Source organism: Odocoileus virginianus, chromosome 23 (assembly GCF_023699985.2).
Source record: "Odocoileus virginianus isolate 20LAN1187 ecotype Illinois chromosome 23, Ovbor_1.2, whole genome shotgun sequence".
Taxonomy (NCBI): domain Eukaryota; kingdom Metazoa; phylum Chordata; class Mammalia; order Artiodactyla; family Cervidae; genus Odocoileus; species Odocoileus virginianus.
In genome coordinates, this window is record NC_069696.1 from 46,267,591 (window position 1) to 46,288,094 (window position 20,504).

Genomic DNA, 20,504 nt, shown 5'->3' on the forward strand with positions numbered 1-20,504 from the left:
TAAATCTTTTTTTAGTTTTCTAAGGAACCTCCATACCCTTTTCCATAGTTATGGTGCCAACTTACATTCGCACCAACAGGATAGGAGGGTTCCCTTTTCTCCACACCCTCTCCAGCATTTGTTACTTGTAGACTTTTTGATGATGGTTGTTCTGACCAGTGTGAGGTGGTACCTCGCTGTAGTTTTGATTTGTATGTCTCCAATATTAGCGATGTTGAGCATCTTTTCAAATGCCTGTTGACCATCTGTATAAAAATGGTTGTTTTTAAATCTCTAAAGTCTAATAGTATTGTGCTCTTATGAATTGTCTGATTGCAGGTCATACTTGCCATGCAATTTTATTTCTCTGACTGTAATTATCAACAGTTCAGTTCAGATGCTCAGTCGTGTCTGACTCTTTGTGACCGTATGGACTGCAGCACGCCAGCCCTCCCTGTCCACCACCAACTCCTGGAGCTTACTCAGACTCATGTCCATTGAGTCGGTGATGCCATCCAACCATCTCATCTTCTGTCATCCCCTTCTCCTCCTGCCGCCTTCAATCTTCCCCAGCATCAGGGTCTTTTCAAATGAGTCAGCTCTTCGCATCAGGTGGCCAGAGCATCAACAGAAAGTACATTAAGTGGACACATATCAAGTAACATTTGTTGACAGGAAACTATATTCTAAAGATACTTGTGAAACTTGTGTTATGGTCATATTGTTCCCTAACATATTAGTTACACCAGGACAAATTAACATTTTTCAGAGAATGTGAAATTGTCAGTGGCAGAACTGACTGGCCTTTGCCCAAGTCTTACTTGTCAGAAGGAAGTTGTAATGTGGTGGTTTGCTAAGAGAAAATCACCTATCATGGGGGTTGCCTTTTTCTTGTTTTTAATTGGCATTTGTAAATGAGAAGTTTAAGGGTTTATAATTTGGGTATAGAACTTTGAGTTCATTTGTGGAAACATTTGGGGGAGATGTAAATACTGCTTCACGTTAGAAACAGAAAGTTCCTTCACTTTTTAAAATGTGTTTTCAATCTGTATGTAGTGTCTTTTTTTTTTTTTTTCCTGTTTTTAAAATTCAGTTTATTTAAACTAAAAAACAAAAGCAATTCACCCATTTCTCCCATCTACCCCGATCCCACCTCTGGCCACCACCAAATCTGTTCTCTGTATCTATGAGTTTGGGTGTATGTATTTATTTATAGATTCTACGTACAAGAAATATCGTTAGTATTTGTCTTTCCTTGTCTCACTTATTTTACTAAGCATAATGCCCTCAAGGTCTTTTCATTTGTCACAAATGGTAAGATTTCATTCTTTTTCATGGCTGAGTAATCTTCCACTGTGTGTATTTCACAATTTCTAAAAATATGAAACGCTTCACGAATTTGCATGTCATCCTTGCACATGGGCCATGCTAGTCTTCTCTGTATCGTTCCAATTTTAGTATATGTGCTGCCAAAGTGAGCACTCAATCTGTATGTATAGTTTTAAAAGAAATTTTGAACCCTTGTTTTCAATCTACCTGTGAACATTAAAAGAATTTGAAGCTATGTTAAGTAAATATGAACTAATTCATAATTGATTTTGAATATTTATGAATATTCATGAAATGTAGGAGTATTATGAAATATAAACTGAAGTTAAGATTTGAGAAAGCAAATATTTAAAATTTGCCCTCACTTTTGTCAATGGAGAAGTGTAGAGATATGTTGCAAGCAATGAATTATGACCCCAAGCTGGTAATCTTGTTTCATCTTCATTTTCCTCCTGTAAAGTGAGGATAATAACTAGTGTCTCATGTTAAGTGGGGGTCCATGTATATGCTTCATATGGAGCCTGGTGTTTAGTTGCTAAGTCGGGTCAGACTCTTTTGCAACCCCATGGACTTGGCCTGATAGACTCCTCTGTCCATGAGATTCTCTAGGCAAGAATACTGGGGTGGGTTGTCATTTCCTCTTCCAGGGGATCTTCCTGACCCAGGGATTGAATCTGGGTCTTCTGCATTGGCAGGCGGATTCTTTACCACTGGGCCACCATGGAAGTCCATATGGTACCTGGCACATTGTAACATATGCATTAAATCATCTCTGGGTTATTTGTAATACTTAATAAATATAAATCCTATGTCAGTATTTGTAAATACAATGTAAATGCTGTGTAAATAGTTGTGAATACAGTATAAAGGCTACAGTATGAAGTTTCTGACATGTGGCAAATTCAAGTTTTGCTTTTTGGGACTTTCTGGAATTTTTTCTTTTGGGGACATTTTCTATGTGCATTTGGTTGAATTTGTGAAGGTGGAACTTAAGGATTTGGAAGACTGACTGTAAGTGAGGAAAAATGGAGACTTTTCTTATGTTGTTTTTTTAAGCTATAAAATTCTCCATGAAAAAAGCTGTTTCTTTTTCCCATTTTGCTTTTTCCTTTTCTTCCTAAGAGACTTCATATCTTTATATTCTTTTTTGTTAAATTTTTTTTTTAGGAGAACAGCTTGATGTCTAGGGCATATTCCAAAAAGAAAAAGTAATTAGTTAAAGAAAAATATCATCTTAATGTCTCTGGGGTTGTGGTTTTTGCATTACAAAAAAATTGAACTTCAAGGATTTTCAAATGCATTTCAGCTTTTCTCTTTGAACATTTTCCTGTTGCCATATTTGGTTCCTGAGTTCAGGTGTCTGAGATGTATATGTTTGGGCCTCCAAGTAGAGCATGTTTTCTTCCAGGTTTTGCTTTTTAATATAACTTGCAGTGAAATCTTTCATATAAATCTTTATCAGTATCTCTGAATATGTCCTTAGCATGTATTCCTAGAAGGAGAATTACTAGGTCAAAGAGTATGAATATTTTTAAAAGGCTCTTGGTACTTATCGCCAGCCTTCTTTCCAGAAAGGTCGAACCAGCTTATATTCTTTAAACAGCAAGGAGTGAGGCTACCTAGTCTTAGCACCAGTACCCACTCTGTGTTCCATCATTAAAAACAAAAAGAAACCGCATACAAATAACAACAGCAGCAGCAACAGAAATACCACTGCATTCTTATCAGAGAAAAGTTGCATCCTCTTTTTGTTTCTTAACCAAGTAACACATGCTTATTATAGAAAAAAAATGTTGAGGTAAAGACACTAAAACCATTTGTAATCCCTTTTCAGAGAGTGCGGCTCATCACTATCCAATTGTTTTAATTTGCTCTTTAAAAAATAATTGGAATGGTTGAGCATTTATGTTTATAAGCCATTTTGTTTCCTTTTAAAAATTTTTATTTATTTTTAATTGAAGGATAATTGCTTTACAGTTTGGTTTGTTCTCTGCCATGCACCGACATGAATTAGCCATGGCCGTACACGTGCCCCCTCCCTCTTGGACCTCCCGCCCACCTCCCACCCTTTGCCACCTTGTAGACTGTCAGAGCCCTGGTTTGAGTTTCCTGAGTCAACAGCAAATTCCCGCTGACTGTCTGTTTTACATGTGTTGCTGTACATGCTTCCATGCGACTCTCCATTTGTCTTACCTGCTCCTTCCTCCCCACCGCCCATGTCCATGAGTCTGTTCTCTATGTCTGCGTTTCCATAATTTCCTTTCCTGTAAGAGAGAGACTCTATCTTTTCATTTTTTGGATTTGTATGACTTCTTTTTACCCTGAGGATATTAGTCTGCTGCTGTTTGTCTTCTTGTCTAATATAACCCTTCTCTGTTTTTGATACATAGGTGTTTAAAATTTTTATACTGTAAATCTGTTGATATTTTTCTTTTGTGATTTGTTCTATTGCTTTTACATTGGGAAGTTATGTTCTGTTCTTAGATGAAATAAATAGTAATCCATATATTTTCCCTACCTTTTTAATGGTTAAAAACACCATAACTCATTCACATGGTGTTTGTTTTACAGCACAGCGTGAAAGAGAATCTTACTCAACATCCTTCTCATACAGCTTAGCAGCGTTTGTTTAGTTAGGCAAAGAGAGAGAATATTATTCAAGCTGGTGTTCAGTTACAGTATGTTCTGGAAAACACAGATTAGTAGATGGTCCATCTTGTTGAAAATAGGGCATATGAAGGAGGATTTCAGATTGGGAACATGGATAAAAGTCTAAGTAGGGATTGCCTTTGATGCCACGTTAAAAGTTGAAATTTGTAGGCAGTAAGAAGTTTGAGAACCTGAATATCCTTGAAATGAACCTTTAGTTAGGAGTCCTTCAACTACAAGCAATACTTAAAAAAAAAAAAAAAAAAACCCTGAGTCAAACTGATTTATTTATTTATTTATTTATTTTCCATTTATTTTTATTAGTTGGAGGCTAATTACTTTACAACATTGCAGTGGTTTTTGTCATACATTGAAATGAATTAGCCATGGATTTACATGTATTCCCCATCCCGGTCCCCCCTCCCACTTCCCTCTCCACCTGATCCCTCTGGGTCTTCCCAGTGCACCAGGTCCGAGCAGTTGTCTCATGCATCCAACCTGGGCTGGTGATCTGTTTCACCCTAGATAATATACATGTTTCGATGCTGTTCTCTTGAAACATCCCACCCGCGCCTTCTCCCACAGAGTCCACAAGTCTGTTCTATACATCTGAGTCTCTTTTCTGTTTTGCATATAGGGTTATTGTTACCATCTTTCTAAATTCCATATATATGTGTTAGTATACTGTAATGGTCTTTATCTTTCTGGCTTACTTCACTCTGTATAATGGGCTCCAGTTTCATCCATCTCATTAGAACTGATTCAAATGAATTCTTTTTAATGGCTGAGTAATATTCCATGGTGTATATGTCCCACAGCTTCCTCATCCATTCGTCTGCTGATGGGCATCTAGGTTGCTTCCATGTCCTGGCTATTATAAACAGTGCTGCGATGAACATTGGGGTGCACGTGTCTCTTTCAGATCTGGTTTCTCTGGTGTGTATGCCCAGAAGTGGGATTGCTGGGTCATATGGCAGTTCTATTTCCAGCTTTTTAAGAAATCTCCACACTGTTTTCCATAGTGGCTGTACTAATTTGCATTCCCACCAACAGTGTAAGAGGGTTCCCTTTTCTCCACACCCTCTCCAGCATTTATTGCTTGTAGACTTTTGGATAGCAGCCATCCTGACTGGCGTATAATGGTACCTCATTGTGGTTTTGATTTGCACTTCTCTGATGAGTGATGTTGAGCATCTTTTCATGTGTTTGTTAGCCATCTGTATGTCTTCCTTGGAGAAATGTCTGTTTAGTTCTTTGGCCCATTTTTGGATTGGGTCATTTATTTTTCTGGAGTTGAGCTGGAGGAGTTGCTTGTATATTTTTGAGATTAATCCTTTGTCTGTTGCTTCATTTGCTATTATTTTCTCCCAATCTGAGGGCTGTCTTTTCACCTTGCTTATAGTTTCCTTTGTTGTGCAAAAGCTTTTAAGTTTCATTAGGTCCCATTTGTTTATTTTTGCTTTTGTTTCTAAAATTCTGGGATGTGGGTCATAGAGGATCCTGCTGTGATTTATGTCGGAGAGTGTTTTGCCTATGTTCTCCTCTAGTAGTTTTATAGTTTCTGGTCTTACGTTTAGATCTTTAATCCATTTTGAGTTTATTTTTGTGTATGGTGTTAGAAAGTGTTCTAGTTTCATTCTTTTACAGGTGGTTGACCAGTTTCCCCAGCACCACTTGTTAAAGAGGTTGTCTTTTTTCCATTGTATATCCTTGCCTCCTTTGTCGAAGATAAGGTGACCATAGGTTCGTGGATTTATCTCTGGGCTTTCTATTCTGTTCCATTGATCTATATTTCTGTCTTTGTGCCAGTACCATACTGTCTTGATGACTGTGGCTTTGTAGTAGAGTCTGAAGTCAGGCAGGTTGATTCCTCCAGTTCCATTCTTCTTTCTCAAGGTTACTTTGGCTATTCGAGGTTTTTTGTATTTCCATACAAATTGTGAAATTATTTGTTCTAGTTCTGTGAAAAATACCGTTGGTAGCTTGATAGGGATTGCATTGAATCTATAGATTGCTTTGGGTAGTATAGCCATTTTGACAATATTGATTCTTCCAATCCATGAACACGGTATATTTCTCCATCTGTTTGTGTCCTCTTTGATTTCTTTCATCAGTGTTTTATAGTTTTCTATGTATAGGTCTTTTGTTTCTTTAGGTAGATATACTCCTAAGTATTTTATTCTTTTTGTTGCAATGGTGAATGGTATTGTTTCCTTAATTTCTCTTTCTGTTTTCTCATTGTTAGTGTATAGGGATGCAAGAGATTTCTGTGTGTTAATTTTATATCCTGCAACTTTACTGTATTCGTTGATTAGCTCTAGTAATTTTCTGGTAGAGTCTTTAGGGTTTTTTATGTAGAGGATCATGTCATCTGCAAACAGAGAGAGTTTCACTTCTTCTTTTCCTATCTGGATTCCTTTTACTTCTTTTTCTGCCCTGATTGCTGTGGCCAAAACTTCCAAAACTATGTTGAATAGTAGTGGTGAGAGTGGGCACCCTTGTCTTGTTCCTGATTTCAGGGGAAATGCTTTCAATTTTTCACCATTGAGGGTGATGCTTGCTGTGGGTTTGTCATATATAGCTTTTATTATGTTGAGGTATGTTCCTTCTATTCCTGCTTCCTGGAGAGTTTTAATCATAAATGGATGTTGAGTTTTGTCAAAGGCTTTCTCTGCATCTATTGAGATAATCATATGGTTTTTATCTTTCAATTGGTTAATGTGGTGTATTACATTGATTGATTTGCAGATATTAAAGAATCCTTGCATTCCTGGGATAAAGCCCACTTGGTCATGATGTATGATTTTTTTAATATGTTGTTGGATTCTGTTTGCTAGAATTTTGTTAAGGATTTTTGCATCTATGTTCATCAGTGATATTGGCCTGTAGTTTTCTTTTTTTGTGGCATCTTTGTCTGGTTCTGGAATTAGGGTGATGGTGGCCTCATAGAATGAGTTTGGAAGTTTACCTTCTTCTGTAATTTTCTGGAAGAGTTTGAGTAAGATAGATGTTAGCTCTTCTCTAAATTTTTGGTAGAATTCAGCTGTGAAGCCATCTGGTCCTGGGCTTTTGTTTGCTGGAAGATTTCTGATTACAGTTTAGATTTCTGTGCTTTGATGGGTTTGTTAAGATCTTCTATTTCTTCCTGGTTCAGTTTTGGAAAGTTATACTTCTCTAAGAACTTGTCCATTTCTTCCAAGTTGTCCATTTTATTGGCATAGAGCTGCTGGTAGTAGTCTCTTATGATCCTTTGCATTTCAGTGTTGTCTGTTGTGATCTCTCCATTTTCGTTTCTAATTTTGTTAATTTGGTTCTTCTCCCTTTGTTTCTTAATGAGTCTTGCTAATGGTTTGTCAATTTTGTTTATTTTTTCAAAAAACCAGCTTTTAGCTTTGTTGATTTTTGCTATGGTCTCTTTAGTTTCTTTTGCATTTATTTCTGCCCTAATTTTTAAGATTTCTTTCCTTCTACTAACCCTGGTGTTCTTCATTTCTTCCTTCTCTAGTTGCTTTAGGTGTAGAGTTAGGTTATTTATTTGACTTTTTTCTTGTTTCTTGAGGTAGGCCTGTAATGCTATGAATCTTCCCCTTATCACTGCTTTTACAGTGTCCCATAGTTTTGGGTTGTTGTGTTTTCATTTTCATTCATTTCTATGCATATTTTGATTTCTTTTTTGATTTCTTCTATGATTTGTTGGTTATTCAGAAGCGTGTTGTTTAGCCTCCATATGTTTGAATTTTTAATAGTTTTTTTCCTGTAATTGAGATCTAATCTTACTGCACTGTGGTCAGAAAAGATGACTGGAATGATTTCAATCTTTTTGAATTTACCAAGACTAGATTTATGGCCCAGGATGTGATCTATTCTGGAGAAGGTTCCGTGTGCACTTGAGAAAAAGGTGAAGTTGATTGATTTGGGGTGAAACGTCCTATAGATGTCAATTAGGTCTAGCTGGTCCATTGTGTCCTTTAAAGTTTGTGTTTCCTTGTTCATTTTCTGTTTAGTTGATCTATCCATAGTTGTGAGTGGGGTATTAAAGTCTCCTACTATTATTGTGTTACTATTAATTTCCTGTTTCATACTCGTTAGCGTTTGCCTTACATATTGCAGTGCTCCTATGTTGGGTGCATATATATTTATAATTGTTACATCTTCTTCTTGGATTGATCCTTTGATCATTATGTAGTGTCCATCTTTGTCTCTTTTCACAGCCTTTATTTGAAAGTCTATTTTATCTGATATGAGTATTGCGACTCCTGCTTTCTTTTGGTCTCCGTTTGCGTGGAATATTTTTTTCCAGCCCTTCACTTTTAGTCTGTATGTGTCCCTTGTTTTGAGGTGGGTCTCTTGTAGACAGCATATATAGGGGTCTTGCTTTTGTATCCATTCAGCCAGCCTTTGTCTTTTGGTTGGGGCATTCAACGCATTTACATTTAAGGTAATTATTGAAAGGTATGGTCCCGTTGCCATTTATTTTGTTGTTTGGGGCTCACGTTTATACCACCTTTCTGTGTTTCCTGTCTAGAGAAGATCCTTTAGTATTTGTTGAAGAGCTGGTTTGGTGGTGCTGAATTCTCTCAGCTTTTGCTTGTCTCTAAAGCTTTTGAGTTCTCCTTCATATCTGAATGAGATCCTTGCTGGGTAGAGTAATCTAGGTTGTAGGTTATTCTCTTTCATTACTTTAAGTATGTCCTGCCATTCCCTTCTGGCCTGAAGGGTTTCTATTGATAGATCAGCTGTTATCCTTATGGGAATCCCTTTGTGTGTTATTTGTTGTTTCTCCCTTGCTGCTTTTAATATTTGTTCTTTGTGTTTGATCTTTGTTAATTTAATTAATATGTGTCTTGGGGTGTTTCGCCTTGGGTTTATCCTGTTTGGGACTCTCTGGGTTTCTTGGACTTGGGTGGCTATTTCCTTCCCCATTTTAGGGAAGTTTTCAGCTATTATCTCCTCGAGTATCTTCTCATGGCCTTTCTTTTTGTCTTCTTCTTCTGGGACTCCTATGATTCGAATGTTGGGGCGTTTGACATTGTCCCAGAGGTCCCTGAGGTTGTCCTCATTTCTTTTGATTCTTTTTTCTTTTTTCCTCTCTGCTTCATTTATTTCCACCATTTTATCTTCTAACTCACTTATCCTATCTTCTGTCTCTGTTATTCTACTCATGGTTCCCTCCAGAGTGTTTTTGATCTCATTTATTTCATTATTAATTTTTAATTGACTTTTTTTAATTTCTTCTAGGTCCTTGTTAAACATTTCTTGCATCTTCTCAATCTTTGTCTCCAGGCTATTTATTTGTAACTCCATTTTGTTTTCAAGATTTTGGATCATTTTTATTATCATTATTCTAAATTCTTTTTCAGGTAGATTCCCTATTTCCTCCTCTTTTGTTTGACTTGGTGGGTTTTTTTCATGTTCCTTTACCTGTTGGGTATTTCTCTGCCTTTTCATCTTGTTTAGATTGCTGTGTCTGAAGTGGGCTTTCTGTATTCTTGTGGTCTGAGGTTCCTTTTTATTGTGGAGGTTTCACCCAGTGGGTGGGGTTGGACGATTGGTTTGTCAAGGTTTCCTGGTTAGGGAAGCTTGTGTCAGCATTCTGGTGCGTGGAATTGGATTTCTTCTCTCTGGAGTGCAATGGAGTGTCCAGTAATGAGTTTTGCGATGGGTCTATGTGTCAGGTGTGACTTTGGACAGCCTGTATGTTGACACTCAGGTCTATGTTCCTGCGTTGTTAAAAGAATTTGCGTGGTATGTCTTGTACTGGAGCTTATCGGCTCTTGGGTGGTGGTTGGTTTTGGTGTAGGTATGGAGGCTTTTGGATGGTCTCTTATTCCTTAATGTTCCATGTAGTCAGGAGTTTTGTGGTTTTCTCAGGTTTTGGGCTTAAGTCTCCTGCCTCTGGATTTCAGTTTTACTCTTCCAATAGTCTCCAGACTTCTCCAACTATACAGTACTGATAATAAAACTTCTAGGTTAATGGTGAAAAGATTCTCCACCGTGAGAGACAACCAGAGAGGTTCACAGAGTTACATGAAGAATAGGAGAGGGAGGAAGGAGATAGAGGTGAGCGGGAGGAGAAAAAGGGGACTCAAGAGGAGAGAGACAGATCTACGCAGTTATCTGTTCCCAAAGTGTTCTCCGTAGCCCAGACACCCACAAAGATGCACAGAATTGGATTGGGAAGAGAAGGGGAAAGGAGGAAATAGAGGTGTTCTGAGGTAGAAAACAGAGAGTCAAAAGTGGGAGAGTAATCACCACACTCCTGAATAGAAATGGGAACTGAATATTGGATTCTTAAATGTCCAAAATTTATAGCACATACTGAAAAACAAAGATTAAAAATCTAGTGTAGAGGTTAGACTCTTTGAAATACAATATTTAAAAACAAAAACACACAAAAAATTTAGAAATGTATATGAAGTTCGGTTTAAAAATAGGGTTTCTCTCTCTCTCTTTTTTTGGCAAGGTTATAGTGAAATGAAAATTAAGGAATAATAGAGGAGTATTAGAGGACTTTAAAAGGAAATAGGAGAGAAAAACAAGAAAAAGAAAAAAAAATTTTTTTTTCCCTAATTAAAAAAATCGTAAAAATATATGAAAATGAAAGTTGAGGAGTAATGGGGGAGTAATAGGGAATTTTAAAAGAAAATAAAAGAGAAAAAATTAAAAAAAAGGAAAGAAAAAAATTTTTTTTTAATTAAAAAAATATATACATATATATCTAGGAACTTCTCTGGAGTTGTTGCGGTCTGTGTAGGTTCAGTTCAATTTCAGATAGCTCCTCTTTCCAGCTTACACTTCTTGATATCTATAGGCCCCGTCCTGTGTAGTCGGTGTTACCTTCAGGGATTTTAATCTGTTGCACCGGTCCTTTCTGAAGCGGTTCCCTTTGTTTATTTGGCTTCTGTTTGCCGTCTCTTCGGTGTCTAATTTCCGCCCTGACACAGGCGGGCGGAGGTGATCTCTTATTTAGGTTCGCTAGTTCAGTTCAGTCCTGCTGCAGGGGAGGGTGGGGCGCTGCAGACAGATACCGCTCTGTGTGGATAGCGCTCACCGTGTTCCGGCCACACTGGGTTTGCCCCGCTCACGGGTGTCTGTGCTTTCGCCGTCTACACTGCTCAGGCTCCCGGCTGCTCTATATGGAGCGGGCCCTGCGTTGAGTGCGGTTCCAGTCTTCGGGTACTCCACGAAAGCGCAGATTCAGTTGCGCCTGTGTTTTGTGCCTTTCCCGGGGCCTGAGCAGTTCAGGCAGCCAGAGGCTTGGGCGCAATCTCCCCGGGTACGGCGCACTTTTTCCCTCCGCGGCCCCAGCACGCACCGCCAGTCGGGTCTCAGGAAGTCTTTAGCTAGAACCCGGAGGCCTGTTTGCAGTGTGGGAGGGGGTGGCTTCTCAGGGGCTGAGTTTGCCCTTTTCCCCTCCCCCCTGCCTCCTACCTCCAGCGGGGATGGGCCTGCTCTTCTCTGGAGTTTCTCAGTCCCTTTGTTTTGCGAACCGCCGGCAGTGTGTTCGGGCCGGTTAATTTTGACCCTTGCTATCCCACAGTTTAAAAAAGCTCCCTCCGATTTCTCTCAGGGTCTTCGGGCCGGACCTCACCCTAAGCAATGCCGCCCGCTCCTCTCCGTTCCGCCCCGCTTGTTGCTGGCGGGTACGGGCGTCTGGGGTACTTTTCTGCTGGGAGTTGCTTTTAGGCACGTAATCTGTGGGCCTTGTTTAATTTTTCCTCCCAGTTAGAATGCCGAAAACTTCCCCCAGTCCCGCCAGTGAGAGGGTTTCCTGGTGATTGGAAACTTCCTCTATTAAGACTCCCTTCCCGGGACGGGTCTCCGTCCGTAGCTCTTTTGACTCCCTTTTTATCTTTTATATTTTGTCCTACCTCCCTTCAAAGACAATGGGCTGCTTTTCTGGGCGCCTGATGTCCTCTGCTAGCGATCAGAAGTTGTTTTGTGAAATTTGCTCAGCGTTCAAATGTTCTTTCGATGAATTTGTAGGGGAGAAAGTGGTCTCTCCGTCCTATTCCTCCGCCATCTTGGCCCCTCCCCCACACTGATTTAATTCCAGGGAAACTTGGAGAGAGGTTTTGTGGGTTGGTGCAGCTTCGAGCATGACTTGCTCCATGTTCAGATGATGTGGCTGGCTTCTCTCTGTGTCGACCTTGCTGTCTTCCCCACTGGCCTCTTTTTTAGGTTCCTAGAGGTGACCCCCTCATGTCTCCAGATTCATATCCTCTTAGGTCCATGTTTGGGAAAAACGAATGTTTCTTTCTTGAAATTCCCTTATAAATTCAGAAATTTTCTTGATTGGACTCAGTTGGTTCCCTGTGGCTTCAGGGGACATATGAAGATGTTTGGCTAGAGGGTGTTCTGTGGCTGTCCCAGATGAATGCATGTTGGTGATTCTGGGGTTCCTATTCTTGACCAGGTCTGGATCACGTGTTTCCTCTTGGAGTCAGGAACAGAACTTCCCCAAGACCACACAGTCTGAATGCTGGGGTGGGGTAGCTTCTCAGAAAAATCGAGTGTACTGGAGAAACAGAAGGTGCATCAGTGAGATTAGGCTGAGCTGTGCGCAGTGGCCAGACACCAGAAATCTCAGTGGCTGAATACAGGCACCTAGAACCACAGTTTATTTCTCTCTCCTGCACTGTCTTCTGGAGCCTCGGGCTCCTCTGCAGGGCAGTTGTGCTGCATGCGGTGGCCTGGCCTGCCAGCTTGTTGGTCTCCTCCGTCCCCTGTGGCATGTGTCACGGAAGCGTCCTTAACGATTCTGTGATAGAGCGGGGGACGGCGTGTGCGGTGGTCTGGAGGTGATGGTTCTTCCTTCTGCCCACAGCCCGTTGGCCAGAGCAGAAGTGGGTGGCCAGGATGAGGGGTGAAGAGAGGGTTGTAATCCCCAAGTGCCTGGAAGGAGAGAATGTGAGTGAGCGCGAGGTGGCCCGGCCACATCGGGCGGCCCAGAAGGCCAGGGCACCCTGTCCCTGCCCACCACAGGCTCCCTCGAGGACCTCCGTTGTTTCAGCTCATCCCTTACGCCCCTCCTCCTGATTTTATCTGACTTGTTCCTGGGATGGTGCTGAGAACAGGGAGTGGATCCCTTCAGAGCTTCCCAGGGTTGTGTCCCCAAGGGCTGAGGGACAGTCCTGTTGCCTTTCTGAGGACATTATGAGTGTTTCTTGATGTGACTCAGGCCATAGATTTCTACTCAGCGCTGTCCCCATGCGCTGCTCTGTTAGACTGGAGACTTTTAAGAAGAGTCTTCGTGCATTTCTGAACATCACAGGGTTCAGAAAAGTGCCATTATGACGTACTTGGCAAAGATTGTATTTCCCAAACTTAGATATTTACACAGTTTAACAATATTTCCTTAAACAGGTGGAAAATGTCTGAGTCTGTACCTAAGTTCTGATTTCATTCATTTTCTCTGTCAGTAGTAAAGATAAAATTAAGGCAAGGAAGGAATTTTTCTGTGGTGATCTTACAAAGGAGAAAACCAGGACCCCAAACAACAGAAAATGGTGCAGTGGCTGTGGAAGACAGTATGATGGTTCCTCAAAAAAATTACAATCCCATTTACCATATGCCAGCAATTCCACTTCTGGATATATACCCTCAAGAAGTGAAAGCAGGGGCTCAAAGAGATATTTGACCACACATGTGCATAGCAGCATTATTCACAATAGCCAGTGGGTGGAAGCAGTCTAAATGTCCTTTGGTGGGTGAATGGATAAGCAAAATGTGTATAGACATAAAATGGAATATTACCTAGGCTTAAAAAGGAGTGAACTTCTGACCCATGCCCCAACATGAATGATTCTTGAAGATATTATGCTAAATAAAATAAGCCAGCCCCAAAAGACAGCTGCTCTAGGATTCTCCGTATATGAGTCACATTCCTAGAGACAGAATGTGGAACAGTGATTGCCAGGGGCTGGGGGAGGAAGAATGGGGAGCTAGTGTGGAACGGGCGTGGAGTTTCAGTTTTGCAAGAGGAAAGAGCTCTGGAGAAGGATGGTGGTGATGGTCTCCCAGCAGTGTGAATCACCTTAGTGTCGCTGTGCTGTACGCTTAAAATGGTTCAAATTGTAAATTTTATGTTATGCATATTTTACCAGCATAAAAATAAGCAAAGACAGAGTCTCAGAAAGCTCACAGATGATGCCTGTAGGTGGTCTGCTGGTTGTCCCAGCGCTCCATGGGATGAGCAAGTGGGTAACCTGTGAGTGTGCAGGGGGTGCCCAGCTTGCCGCCCTGCCTGGGGAAAGGCGGTCACCTCCCGGCTCAGGGTGGCTCCCTGGGGACCCAGCTATGGCTGGAGCTTTGGGCAGAGTGACAGAACTGTCTCTCCACGTCTTTGTCCTCACTGTGTCGTCATCCATTGAGTTCAAAAGGAATTTGGTCTCTAAATTTGCTCTCTCCACTCTTGTCTCTGCTTTGGGCAAGTACGTAACTGACTAGTCAAAGGCCCTTCTGTTTATATTTGGAGTCCACAGTTTAGACAGATTGTTTGTCTCTGTCTGAGTGGTTGGTGTTCTTTTCTTTTGCCTTGTAATGACTTACATTAATTCTAAGCACTTTCTTGAAGTGGTTGCATGGGGTGTTGAGCTCCTTTTAAGCTACTGATGTTCCTGGTGTTTGTTTCAAGTGATGACTAATTAAACACACACGCTTTCTGGTGATGTTCATGTGATGGATGCACCGCGGGCTTTCCCGCCAGTGGAGAATTCATTCCTGGGCAGCCCCTGGAGATGTGCTGACTGTCAGCACCGTGTTCCAACATAGTTGTGTTTCCTTGAGGGCCTCACATACTCTTCTCAGGTAGCAGAAAGGGACAGAGACTTTCCTGCCAGCACCAGGTCTAAATGGAAACTTCTAATGGCAGCAGGCTGTGAGAATTTCCCTTGGAAAGGTCATTTGTGAAAGAGGAGCTTCTGGTCATTCTGTAAGTGATCCCTCTTCACTTACTTCGTTCGGACAGTGCTATGTGGTCCTATTCGGAAAGTGACATCCTGGGCAGTGACCTGTTGATAATGTGAGGCCAGATGCTCTTCGACGTTGGATGCTGAAGAGCCACTGGCTTCTCCCTTCCTCAGGACTAGTTCCTGTGAACTGTCTGCCTTCAAGTTTCTTAAAATGTGTTTCCTATCTTCAGATGAATCTTATTTGTAGAAAAGAAAAACAAGACCAAGGTTATTATCTCATTGATTTTTGACAAAAGAATCTAATGAAGAAATGGAATCGTTGTTGAATCTTGACTGCTTGATTTTCAGTAGACTCGGTCATATCTAGGTTATCAATGGGAGAGAAATTAATTCTTTTGTTCATTCCTTCATTTGCTGTCTTTGGCCTGGATATGCTGTGTGGGGATGTGAAGGCTTGGTTTTAAAGTTAGTGTAATGTGGCATCTTACTTGGTGACCATGAATAGGCTTTGGAGTCAAGAAGTTTGAAGTTTTCCATAAGGTTTGTGTTTGTGTTTTTCTGTGGGGAGAGAATTCCACGGCTTCTGTTAGGTTCTCAATGGGATCCAACCCCACAGGTATAAGGAGCCTTCTGAAATGCTCAGAATATGTCATTGTGGCTCATATGGTCCCCTAATTAGAGTTGTCACCCTGTTAAAGTGATACTTCTTGGGTATTTCAGGTGGCTCTTTAGAAGTGGATAGTGTGAGAAAAAAGGGAGCAGAGGGAAGGAGGGAACACTGTAGACTCTATAGTAAGCATTAAAATGAAGAAAGATTGGCTCCCTTTTATTTAGAAAATAAATACTTGCTTCTCAGATGCTTGTTGACTCCCCTAATCTTGCAGAGGAGCATCAAGAGTGTAGATTCTGAAGCCAGACTTCCCAGGTTCAAAGCCTACCTCTGCCATTTAGTGGTTGTCTGTCCTTCAGTAAATTGTATTATTTCTGTGTGTCTCTAATGTTTTCTTACATCAGATGGGGATGATAAGAGCTTTTGCTTGCTAAGGTTGTCATAAGGATTAAATGAGGTGATACAAAGTGCTTCTGAGTATGTAATACATGGTAAGAAGAAAAAGAAAGAAAAGTCGCTCAGTCATGTCCAACTCTTTGCGATCTGTTGGACTGTAGCCGCCAGGTGCCTCTATCTGTGGGATCCTCCAGGCAAGAATACTGGAGTGGGTTGCCATCACCTTCTCCAAGGAATCTTCCCAACCCAGGGATCGAACCCAGGTCTCCCACATTGCAGGCAGATTCTTTGTTATCTGAGCTACCAGGGAAGCCCCTAATACATGGTTAAGATCTTAATAAAAATAAGACCTTAGTAAGTGTTAGCTCTTATGATGGAGTCAGAGGTGGTTCTTATTAATGTAAAGAGTAGTAGAATACACACAGTTCAATTTCATTCATAAGATGTGGACAGTTCACTTTCTGTGTGCATGTGTTTTTGTGGTGGTTTTGTACCTATTTCTGTGTGCATGTGTTTTTGTGGTGGTTTTGTACCTATTTCCATGAAGTCACCTGCCGTCAGCATTTGTCTATTGATGAACTGCTTCAGGTAAATTTTTGGTGCACAAGCATTATAAAAAGTGAGAGAATGCTGTGCCATATCCTTTTAGTAAAATGGGATGGTCTGTGTTCTTGTCACAGAATGTTGCATGAGGAGGTTCTTTGTGTTAAATGACTACTTGTGAAATGACTGGATGACAATATTATATTTCCTTGTCTTTAAAAATATAGTATGCAGCCCCTGATCCTAAATTTCATCTGGGATGTGGTTATTGAAGACTCATAGTCTGTTTCACTTACGTGATTAATTTCTCCATCATTACTAGACTCTAGAGAGTTGCTTTCTGTATCTTTGTGTTCATCTTTTGACTCATCTGATAATTGTGACATGCCTTCTTCTGACAGGTTGATGCTTTTTGCCACTCTGGGTGGAAAATAGAATTCCACACAGTGAATTCTCAACTGTGTTTCATGAAAGCTAAGGAAATGACTGCAAAGATGGTATCTTCAGACTTCTTTGATATACTTTCCTGAAAATGATGCGATACTTCAGGCAGGGCAATGAGGAAACTGAAGGGTGATGTTGTAGTGATAATTTCTTTTACTTTTGCAATATCTTGGCCAAGTTCCTGTCATTCTCTTGTTTTCTTGTGTATGTGCACACTCAGTTGCTCAGTTGTGTCTGATGCTGTGACCCCATGGACCAGTCCTCAGGCTCCTCTGTCTATGGAATTTTCCAACCTAGAATACTGGGGTGGGTTGCCATTTCCTTCTCCAGGGAATCCTCCCAACCCAGGGATCGAACGCATGTCTCCTGCATTGGCAGGCAAATTAAAAATCATGGGTGGGAATAATTGAGAAATAATGATGAAATAGTCTTTCCAGATGGCTCACTTGTAAGGAATCCACCTGTCAATGTTGCTAACACAAGTTCAATCCCTGGGTCGGGAAGACCCCCTGGAGAAGGAAGTGGCAACCCACTCCAGTATTCTTGCCTGGAGAATCCCATGGACAAAGAAGCCTGGCGTATAGTCCAGGGGGTTGCAAAGAGTCAGACATGACTAAGCGACTGAGTACACACCCACTCACACCTCCCACCCGGTACTCACAGTGGTGAAATGATTCCTGCAATGGAAAAATAGCAAAATGTTTGGAATGTTGGAAAATAAAATCACTGACCTCCCATATTGCATCTTAGATTTTTAAAAGGGTGTGGTGAACTCATGAAAGTTGTATGATAAGATGAGTTTTTGGAAAACCTTCAAGACAGAATAGAAGTCATGAAATAGCAATCCTTACAAATAGAACTGCTTGAAACAGGAACTCGAAACTAACATTGAATCCAGGGTACCCTGATGATATCCTGGGGTTAATTACATTTCTAATAATCTGTCTGGAGGAAATCACCAGAAAGGCAAAGGTGAACATCTGAAGGTACTTATTACTGTGAGGTTTGTTTTTTTTTTGCTTTTGTTTTGTTTCTTAAATAGGAAAAGTCATAAATGTGTATGAGTAAAAAGCTGATTTGGCGCAATATATCAATCATATATGATGATTTAAAGTTATATTCTCAGAAACTCTGTAACGATAGAACACATTATGATAGAATATTAGAGTGGAATACAAAGATGTGTGTACAATGTGAGGTCAACTATGTACCTATATACATAGAACAATATTGGTAGCAAATACATACAGTTTTTTTTTCTGGATGATGTATGATGAGTGATACTTAATTATCTACATGGTTCTCTATCTTCTAAAATCTATAACAGGCATATGTTGTTTTCTAAAGAAAAATCTTTTTGTGATGTCGAAGCAAATTATTTTTTATAACAGTCATTAGGATGTTGTGTACCTCGCATACAATTTACTCTCTTAGTTTCTCATTCAGTGGGTTTTAGTATCATCAAAACAACTGTTCAGCCATCACCACAATCAACTTTAAAACATTTTCATCACCCCCCAAAGAAACTCTATGCCCATTAGCATTCAGTCTGTTTCTCTCCATCCTGCCAGTTCTAGGCAACCACTTAATCTAGTTTCTGTCTCAAGGGGTTTGCCTATTCTAGACATTTCATTTAAATTGAATCCTATAATATGCGACTCTTTGTGACTGGCTTCTTCCACTTAGCATCATGTTTTCAAGGTAAAGCTGATTACTCTTGTGCTTTAATTTACTCATTTTGTTTACTCATTTTGTTATGCTAACCTTTATTTATCATGGGGTATAATGTCTTTTTTCCTCCTTTACTTCTAGAACTGGTTCCTTCAATTATGAGCAACTTGTTAAACCCAGATGCCATCTTCTCAAACAATGAGATGAGCCTGTCAGACATTGAAATCTATGGCTTTGATTATGACTACACCTTGGTGTTTTATTCAAAACACCTTCACACACTGATATTTAATGCTGCTCGGGACCTTCTCATCAACGAACACCGGGTAAGACCACAGGGACTTCCAGTCGCCCCCCCGCCGTCCTCCCGTGGGGATTGAGCTGACCCGACCTCAGCCAGCACAGTAGATGTCACTTAGTAAATTGTTGCTGAATGTGTGAGCAGACGTGGTTCCATTCCAAATGACTGTCTGGAAAATAGTCTTTTAAAAAAAATACTTTTTTGAGTTATGATTGACATGTGAAAAGCTATATATATATATATTTACATATATATATACACCACACACACACACACACACACACACACACATATATATATAAAGCTCATTGAGTTTTGGGATAAGTGTATGAAACCACCATCAAGGTCATAAACTATCCATCACTTACCTAAGTTTCCTCCTGCTCCCTTTATTGTTATTGTTGGGTGTATGCATGTGTGTGTGGTAAGAATGCTTAACTTAAGATCCACCCATTTAGCAAATTTCAAGTATAGTATACAATATTGTTAGCTATAGGTACTATGCTATATAATAAATCTCCAGAACTTATTTATCTTGCCTGAATGAAACTTTGTACCTGGAAGGTAGTTGTATGTTTAAAAAAATCTTTAGATGTCTCTGGTAGAAGACTGTCCCAAGTTACTCATTAGTGGAGATTCAGCCATGCTCGTTTGCACTATGCTGTCCCACAGAGCAAGTAACATAGGTAAGGTCCTCCCAAAGTCTGATGAAGGGGCAGCCTGTTAATTTCTGGTTAGAAGGAATTCTTCAAATCATGGGCAGTGTTTTGCCCTCATCACTGAACCTAGTTGCATTCTTGGATAAGGAATATTTGAATGTCTTCTGATGCATAGTATTGCTGAGAGCTTAGAATAAAGAAGAAGAAAGAAACACTCTAAACTGACTGTGGTTTTCTCTAGTCTAGTTGGAGTACATTTCAGGAGCCAGGATGAGAAGCATCTTCAGAGGTCGTCTGACCAGTGCCCTTTGAAAACCCCGCATAGCATTCCAAGAGAGGTGACTGGAGTGCATCAGTCCCAGAGGTGTTCTGAGCTTGGGGAGATCCTTCCACTGATACCGTCTTTTTCCTTCACTTATCCCTTCCCACATTCCTTCATCCTTTACTCAGTGCCTCTTCTGTGCTAAGCTGTCACGGAAGCAGGCAGGATGAAGGCGAGTAGGACCCAGGTGCTACCCTTGGAGAGCCAGGAGTCTAGTGGAGGTGTCTGTCCTGTGGGCAGGTAAATTATGGAGCCTCCACCTGGTGGAGCCCTGCAGACATCTGAACAGAGAGCGAGACCTGTGTGGAGGGTGGCTTGAACCGTTTTCTCTGCCTGAGGGAATTTCTCTGCAGGAATTCTTCCTGCCTGAGGAAACAACCGAGACGGTGATATTTCAGTGGAGTCTGGAAGGAGTTTATCCACAGAGGTGGGCTGGGGGAGAGCAAGGGTGGACATGAGTAGCCTAGAAACCTAAATCATGAACACGAATGTTTTCTCCTCGACTGTCTGAGTCACGGGCTGGATGTCATGCTGGGCCGTTAAGCCCTCCAGGTCTTCTCTTTTCCCAGTTGGATTATTCCTGCTTTTCCCAGCCATTCCCCTTTGGCCTTCTTTCTAGTCTCTTTCATCATTTTCTGTGTGCTCTGGTTTACCCCCCTCAGTATGAGGCTCCGAATTGAAGCTGCTC

The 20,504-nt window shown here is 40.7% G+C and overlaps 1 protein-coding gene and 1 non-coding gene across 2 annotated transcripts in view; one reads left to right on the forward strand and one right to left on the reverse strand.

Moving 5' to 3' along the window:
* NT5DC3 (5'-nucleotidase domain containing 3) overlaps positions 1-20,504 on the forward strand; it is a 71,197-nt gene that overhangs the window by 11,771 nt on the left and 38,922 nt on the right. Inside the window, exon 2 of the mRNA XM_070454037.1 lies at positions 18,676-18,860. Coding sequence (XP_070310138.1) covers positions 18,676-18,860 — 185 coding nt within the window. The remainder of the gene's footprint in view (positions 1-18,675; positions 18,861-20,504) is intronic.
* On the reverse strand, positions 1,355-1,461 carry LOC139030747 (U6 spliceosomal RNA). The gene has a single exon (XR_011483149.1). It is a non-coding gene; the product is annotated as a U6 spliceosomal RNA (small nuclear RNA).